We start from the raw sequence: 7,888 nt of genomic DNA, 5'->3' as shown, positions 1-7,888 counted from the left end.
TTTTTTTTTTTTTTTTTTTTTTTTTTTTTTTAAAGAAACTAAGACTTCATTCAAAGTGAAATAAAATTGTAGAGGTCATAACAATGTCACTTTAAATACTGTAACACATAATTATCTTTCAGTAATTAGATGTGCTGACTATCAGATAATTAGTAAAGTAAGATCATTGTCTTATTGGTCAAGAATAAATCTAGATCAAACATTTTTTTAACCTGGCAAAGGAAATACGAAGGAATGGCCCAGCTTCTAGCACACCCGTTCTCTTGGCTATAGTTTGGTTTTCTAGCAGCGGTCCATTATTTCATGCTACTGCACATGCCTCACAAAGTGAGAAATATCAACCCAAGTGACAACATAACTGAGTTCTAACTATACATTTATTCTCACGTGGCTAGAGAGGAATCCCACTTCCCTCCCACCAATCCTCGGACTTCTTTAGTTGTCAAAGCAGAGAGCTGCCACAAAGTTTGCATTTTTATGTGGAAAGCAAGTGATATATGGAGCTCTGTGCTGCTCTTCTGCATGGAAATTAGTTTCACTTTAGTTTCCTGACAATGAACATAACCCAAAGTACTTAAAAAAGGGAAAGGCTGGGGTGGAGGGGAGAAAGAAAGAACACCACTTTTAACACTAAAGTGATGGTCTGATGGACTATCACATTTTTGCTTCTTGAGCTTTGAGGTTAAATGTAACACAGACTTGCAGTCTAATCTTTGTCCCTTGTGCATGTTTGCTAGTATTTCAAAGGCACCAGAGATTCTGGAACAGTTTGGTCTGACTCACATCCTCTGATCACAAAATGCCCAGGACAGAAATAAAGCCTTGTTGCATTTTAGGACAGAAGTCACCACAGCACATTCTCTTAAGTTATCAACTGCTTTATTTCAATGCCATTTACTTTCATACCTACCAATGTATCTTTTTTAATCAATTTACCTTTGGGCAGTGGTCATAATTGCATCCACAACTTCAATGATTCTGTGCAAGGCTGAGTCAGTTCCTATGGTCATATCAGTACCACAGAAATCATTATCAATGGACCCAACCATACCCACAATGTTGAGGTAAGCATATTTCTTAACTGCCTCTTCATCAATCTTGCCTGTAGAGAAATAACCATAAAAAAAAAAAGTATTTTAACAAAAGGCAGCTCTAATGACATGAAACTGGTGGCAAATGGTATGGCATAGTTGAAAGTTTTGGGTCCTTTAACCAATTTTATAGCAGAAGGGAAAAGTACTGAATACATACCTATATGTGACCCAACAATGTAACTTGTGTATAACCTCTATAAACAAGGGACTGCAACAAGATGGCACTGCTTAAGTAATCAGCAGGCATTTTGTAAACAAAACCACACTTAACCACAAAAGTAACAAAAACAGGAAAACCCTATAAAAATGTAAAAAAACAGAAAAGAGGGAGGAGGGGGACAAGCCATCCATAAAAAAGCAAGCAAAAAAACCTGTGAACCCCAAAGACTCCTGAGTGTTTGGCCAGCTGCAGGAAAACACTTCGTCCTCAGGACTGGGTAAGATTTATGCACAGTTTCTGTTGTTCCCTTGTCTTATGCTTATATTGTAACTTGCTATACTCAATAAATGCTCTTTTCAAAGAACGAACAACTCTTGTCCAAGCCCATTTTCATGGCTTCAGCGATACCACTTGGATTCTAACAATAAATGTGGGCAACAAAACAAAATTATCAGACTTGTCTGGGCCTCCTAACCCTCCCTCACAAGCAGTAGACAGGACAGGGTGAGGGGTGAGTGGAGGGAATGGGGCTTGCAAGCTGCTGGGGGAAGGCGGTGCCAGGGGCCTGGGCCGGGGTGGGGGGCACAGAGCACCCCAGCCAGCACCAAATTCCTAGCTGAAGCTGCTTCTCTGCAGCTGTGGGGACATTGTTGCCCCCACCCCCAGGAATTGGAGCCCCACGTCTACAGAGATGAAGCTTCAGCCAGGAATTCGGGGCTGACGCTGGGGGGGGGGTGGAGAATCATGTTAGCTCTTCCTACTGCAGCGCAGGATCCACAATGTCCCTGGCTTGTCCTGTCCAAGCCTCAGGACCCTGAATTGCAGCTTCAGCCAGGGATTTGGAGCTAGCTGCAGGGGAGAAAAACCTGAGAGCCCAGAGTATCCTTGCCCTGTCTCGAGCCCCAGGACACTGCACTGCAGCACCTCTGGGAAGGTCTCATGGGATTTTCCCCCTGGAGCTATTGGATTCCTGGCTGAAGCTGCTGCAGCGCAAGGTCCCGGGGCTCATGAAAGGACAAGGGAAGGGCACTTTGAACCCTGTGCTGCAGCAAGTTCAGCCAGGAATCTGGCACTGGCTGAAGGGGAGAGAGTCCTGCAAGCCCTTTCCAAAGCCACTGCAGTGCAGGGTCCAGAGTGTCCCTCCCCTGTTTTGAGCCCCGGGACCATGCACTGCAGCAGCTCTAAGGCTCCATGCCCCCACAGCTACAAAGAGGCGGCTTCAGCCAGGAATTCAGTGCTGGCTCTGTTGGCGGGCTGGGGGGGAATCCTGCAAACTCTTCCTGAAACTGCTGCAGCACAGGATCCTGGGGCTTAGGACAGAGCAGGAACAGTACGTGTTCCACCCACCAGGAATACAGGGTACACTGCTGGCACCACCTCTCCACAACAGTTTGCATGCCCTGCTCTCCCCTTTCCTCCCGCCTGTGGTGGACCCTTGAGTCCCCACCCTGGACAAAGCCCAGGGACCCTCATTCTGCTAAGTGGGGCACAACCACACCTCCCACTATTGCTTGGAGGCAGCTGATAGCTGCCTGACAGATAACAGGGCAGCGGGGTGGTGCGGAGAGGCATGTGCCTGACGGCCAATCAGGGATGGTGCAGCCATCTGGCTGCATTTGGTAATGTCCAGCAGCTGGGAGGCATGTGGGAGCAACCCCAGCTTTCTGGCCTCAGCCAGTGCAGGCTTCTGCTTGCATCCCCAAACCGAGAAGCAAATGTGAGCTCCGTGTGCTAACGGCCCAATCTATGCAGTTTAAAGAAACCTGTGTAGCTTGGATTGATTCTGCCTCAGGCCTTCTGACTGTCTGCACTTAACCAGGAAGACTGCACAAAGGAGAAAAACTTATGTGTAGAGTTGGACAGTCAGCTAATTTACGTGTGCTTAATTTTGTAATCTAAATTATGTCCTACGAATGTAATTTGCTTATGTAATGATACATAATTTTCTTGAAGAGGTCTACATATTTGAAAGATGCAAACTTACCACTTTCTGCCAGTTCCTCTAAAAGTCCACTCCATTCTTCACGGAAGAGATTAGCACCCGTTAAGCTTCCATCCCCACCAATCACACAGAGGTTAGTGATTCCACGTTTAACAAGATTGTAAGCGGCTTGCAAACGACCTTCCCGGGTACGAAATGCCTTGCAGCGTGCACTCCCAATAACTGTTCCACCCTGAAAAAAGGAAATTAATCCAATTAAATTTACCCTCCAGATTTTCTTGGTAAAATAATTAATTTTACAATGGGTAAAAAATTAAAGAATTCTCAAACCTGTGGGAAGTTATTTTCAAAACAGATAAATGCACATTAAGCCACATGGTAAGTAAAGAGGAACATTACAAATACAGTAAATAAGGAAACTTTTTCAAAAGAATTTCCAATAGATGCTGGATAAACTTCTAGCAATAGTTCTAGCTAATATTACTTATCATTTAATTTGTCTGATATGAATAATTTATAATACTCAAAGTAAGATAACACTATAACAGTAAAGGCCCAAGTTGAATGTGTTCACATAGTGAAACATGCACTTATAACAAGGGAGTACTGAGAAATATGCAAAACATCAACTGTGAACAGATGGGCGTAGGGCCCATACTATCGTTTACTGTAATTTTATGGAGTTCTGAGGAAGAAGTTGCAACCTACTTCATTAAGTAGGTGAGATGCTTTTCTTCAATTTCCCCATTAACTTGTGAGCCTTTGGTTAATTGTTATGAACATCTATTGCTCAATAAGACCTGTTACATAATAAGTCGATGGTAATGGAAAGATTCTCATACTTTGATAGCCTTTAGATCTACATTTTTTTATTTTCAGTAATTTGATGAGAATTTTATCCATTGACATGAGTTAAGGAACTCTATCCATAGAAGATAAGACACTAAAATCAAAACACTTACACCTTCTCTTTCCCTACATATAACCAATACGGTACTATGTAAACACTTATTTTTTTCAACTGGAATTCACACACCCCCTTACACATGTACAAATACTTTAGGTGTACAAAAATTAAGTGGTGACAAAATGATCTGCACCTTCTACCATTACGAATTTGCTGTCCAGATTTATAGACAGCAAAATCTGCATATCTGTATTTGCGTATGCTTTCTTTCCTTGACTACCATTTTAGCTTATTTCCAATGCACAGTAGAAAGTACCATTACCATAAGTACATACATTTTTCTTTTTCTTGGCAGAAAATATGAAGATTATCTCAATTTCTTTGCCCTGTAATCTGAGTCACACACAATTCAAACCTAAGCTTGGAATTGGTTCAAATTGTCTCACCATCTCAAATAGTCTGCCTCACTCCTGGATGATTTTGTTCCAAACTATTTCTTGGCATGGTCCAGCTATACATTTTGCAAGTCACAGCAAGCAGATAATGGTAAGAAAAAAGCAGACAGGGAGAGAGTCTTGAAATCTGTCTCCATGAAAAGGAAGAGGAGCGCAAGTCTATACTTCAAGCAGCTATAAAAGTAACCAGACATGATAGAAATAGTGTGTAAAGTGATCTACACTAAGACCTTACAAAATTAGGAAAGAGATTATGTTAAGTGAAAGATAAGCATTCCTTCTCTTTTCAGAAGGAAAACTAAACTGGAAGAAATGAGGAGCTACTTAACGTACATCTTGAAAAACTCTATGTGTATGTTCACATGCACATGCCACTATAGGTAACATATGTGGCAGAAGCATTCAAGCTCAGAAGAGCAACAGCACCATCCCAGGGCTCTGCAATGATACGCAAACCAGAACCTGCAGGAAATCAACAGGTTCTACTGTATAAAAGGAAGAAAGACTAGCCAGTGGTAAAGTGGTTAGTTGGGAGCCTTAGAGGCTAGCCTTGACACTGACATCTTGTGTGTCCATGGACAAGTCAATTTGTCTCCCAGTCTGGGACGCTTGCAAGAAATGGTCTCATTGGTGGTTAAAAAAATTACTTGTAATCTACAATTCCTCTAGAACAGTGCTGTTCAATCTGTCATCCATAGATCAGGTGAGAACCATAAAGCCTGTATCGACAACTTGCCACCCAACACCATGTCCCTGTCTGAGCTCACCAGCATATCAGCGTGGCTCCTGCCAGAGCTCGGCCCAGAAAAACAAACAGCCTGAGCTGTGCATGTATAGTGAACTCTCTAGCCAGAGTCCATGCCAAGAACTGGTGAGCTCAGAGAGCTCACTACGCATGTTGAGCTCTAGCTGTGCTTTTCCATGTAGCCACCTGCCCATGTCCAATTTTAAGGTTGGAACAACTTGAAAAACAAAAAAACAAAAAACGGCTGAGCACTGTTGACACCAACATTATACTAGGATGACAGATACCAGATAATGAACTGCGTAATCAAGAGTAGTGCTTGTAGAATGAAAGAGAAGTATAAAACACAGTTTCCCCATCCAACGACCGGGGCTAAGGCTTCCCCTATGACAGAACATGCACCAGCATGTGTTTCTGCAGTAGCAAAAAAAGTCCATCTTCAAGTGACCCCAGACTGAGAAAATGTCTCATAGGACAGAATCCTTGATTCTGGATCCATACTTGAATGAGAAAGAAAATGTCCATGTTCCCTTAAAATTCATTAAAATTATATTGAATAATAGACAGCAAAGTAAAATTAAAATCAAATAAAGGAAAATAGAACAGCCTGGCAGAAACACCCTACATTTCTTTGTTAGTTAGAATCATAGCTATTTAAAGAAAAATACAGCAGAGAGTAAAGCAGTACAATTGCCATACAATGGCACAGTTATAAAGGGCTCATCTGATTTATATATGAGTTTTCACTTATAATACAATCATATCACATCTTTTTGTATATACGTTTTTTAAAGTGCTTACTGTTTTTTGTTGAGCAGTTTCCATACCATCATGTAAAAGAAAAAAAATAGCATTTAACTTATGAAGTAGTCTTGTATTATTCAGGCTTCTGGGGCCCTATTCTCCTTACTTGTTTATTAAATACAAAATGACTCCTGATGTCCCTTTTTTCAAATATAAAAAGACTCCTAAATATATATTTTGAAGCCTAATCTTAGGCACCTAATTTTGAACATCTGGAGACTGGAGTTTGTGCGCCCCAGTGTGATACACCTTAAAGAGAACATATTTCAAGAAAGTATTGTGTATTCATCCCCTGTAAAACCTGACTGTTAAAGATGTCACAAGGTGGGTATCTAGAAAGCAAGGAGGTTAAACTCACTGACTACTTTTGAAATTATTAGCTATGATCTTTAAGCTAAAAGTTGTTGGTTAATTTAAAATGAAAATGTATATTTCTGATGGTACTTACCACTTGCAGGATACTTGATACACTTTCCCAAGAAACTTCAACAATGTTGTCACCTCCATCAACCATACCCTGGTAACCCTGAGACAAGAAAAAGTATTGTAGTGACTTTGTAAAAGTAACCCAAAATTAACTATAATTGTAATTACTTTAAAGTTATATTTAGACTAACAAGCTCTTTAGAATAGGATGTTCTTTTTGTTTGCTGTTTGTATATCACCCAAAAAATGGGTTCTGGTCCATAATGGTAGCTCCTAAACACCACTGAGGAAAAAGGACCTTTGAGAGCCACCTTATAAATATTTGGGGACCCCAAATTCATGTAATGACCAACAAAAGCGTGTTTATTGTGCTATGTCATATTCCCAGGCATTTAAAACCCCCTAGGTTCCAACAACCTTGAAGGCTGAAACGTGAAAACAAAGAAAACTTCAATCACCCCTCCAGCTTATGACACAAGTATTATTCCTTTCCCATGGTCTTCAGTGCCATCTGAAAACCCAAACCTAGAGTGGCTGGCCATGTATCAGGAACTACCTGGAATAGGTCTATGGTTTCACAGTGGCCAGGAAATTTCGAGCTCAACCAAAGGAATCATCATTCATGTTGAAAATTAAGTTGTTTATCATGATCAATCTTTGTAAAGCCAAGGCCACAGTAGTTATGAGATGCACAATCAGTTCAACTGGCTGATCAGCAGTATACAGAGCAGGCTATGAACCAAAATAAACAGGAATCTTTTGAGTATTATTACCCTCTGCAATGACAGAACCATGCGTTTGTCTGTACAGCACAAACTGGATAATTGAGGAGATCCCTTCCAGTTTCATATTCTATTGTGCATCATATATAAATCTTTCGCCTTGTAATTTTGTTAACTTCTTCTAGATCAGGTAATCCTTTTCTTGTACTACTTAATAAGTTTGTGAAACACAGACAGCACGGTATAGCCAACGTTTTATATTTACCTTTAAAAGAGCACAAAGTAAAGTTATGATGTGTACAATTTCTCTAGAAGTTCATTGCTTCACACTCCCTCAAAAGTGTAATTAAATTCATCTCACTACTACTACTTCTCCTGAGGGCTTCGAAAAATCAATTTTCTAACCAGCTCCTTTATTGTCTATTACTTCCTTTCTAGTTCTTGTCTGCAAAATAGCATTATTTTCTCTTAAGAAAACAATCATCCTCAGACCTCTTGATCACTTCCTGTTTCTTACCATATTTTGCCAGCTTCGTGATGCAATGCAATATTTATATTCAGTTTTAATACCAGTTACCACAGAAACAGTTCCATTTTTTTTTTTTTTTTTTTTTTTTTTTTTTTTTTTTTTTT

General features: G+C 40.4%; 1 protein-coding gene across 5 annotated transcripts in view; it reads right to left on the bottom strand.

The window, feature by feature from the left end:
- The window catches only part of PFKP (phosphofructokinase, platelet), a 110,001-nt gene that overhangs the window by 59,121 nt on the left and 42,992 nt on the right, over positions 1-7,888 (bottom strand). For all 5 annotated transcript variants that reach the window (XM_019508181.1, XM_019508184.1, XM_019508180.1 and 2 more), the window contains exons 3-5: positions 6,556-6,633; positions 3,239-3,428; positions 937-1,102 (exon numbers count right to left, since the gene is read on the bottom strand). In XM_019508181.1, the coding sequence (XP_019363726.1) occupies positions 937-1,102; positions 3,239-3,428; positions 6,556-6,633 (434 nt within the window). The remainder of the gene's footprint in view (positions 1-936; positions 1,103-3,238; positions 3,429-6,555; positions 6,634-7,888) is intronic.

This window comes from Gavialis gangeticus, unplaced genomic scaffold (assembly GCF_001723915.1).
Source record: "Gavialis gangeticus isolate Ggan-Ray unplaced genomic scaffold, GavGan_comp1, whole genome shotgun sequence".
Lineage (NCBI taxonomy): Eukaryota > Metazoa > Chordata > Crocodylia > Gavialidae > Gavialis > Gavialis gangeticus.
The sequence above is the reverse complement of the archived record's forward strand: the minus strand, read 5'-3'. Positions and strand labels throughout refer to the sequence as shown.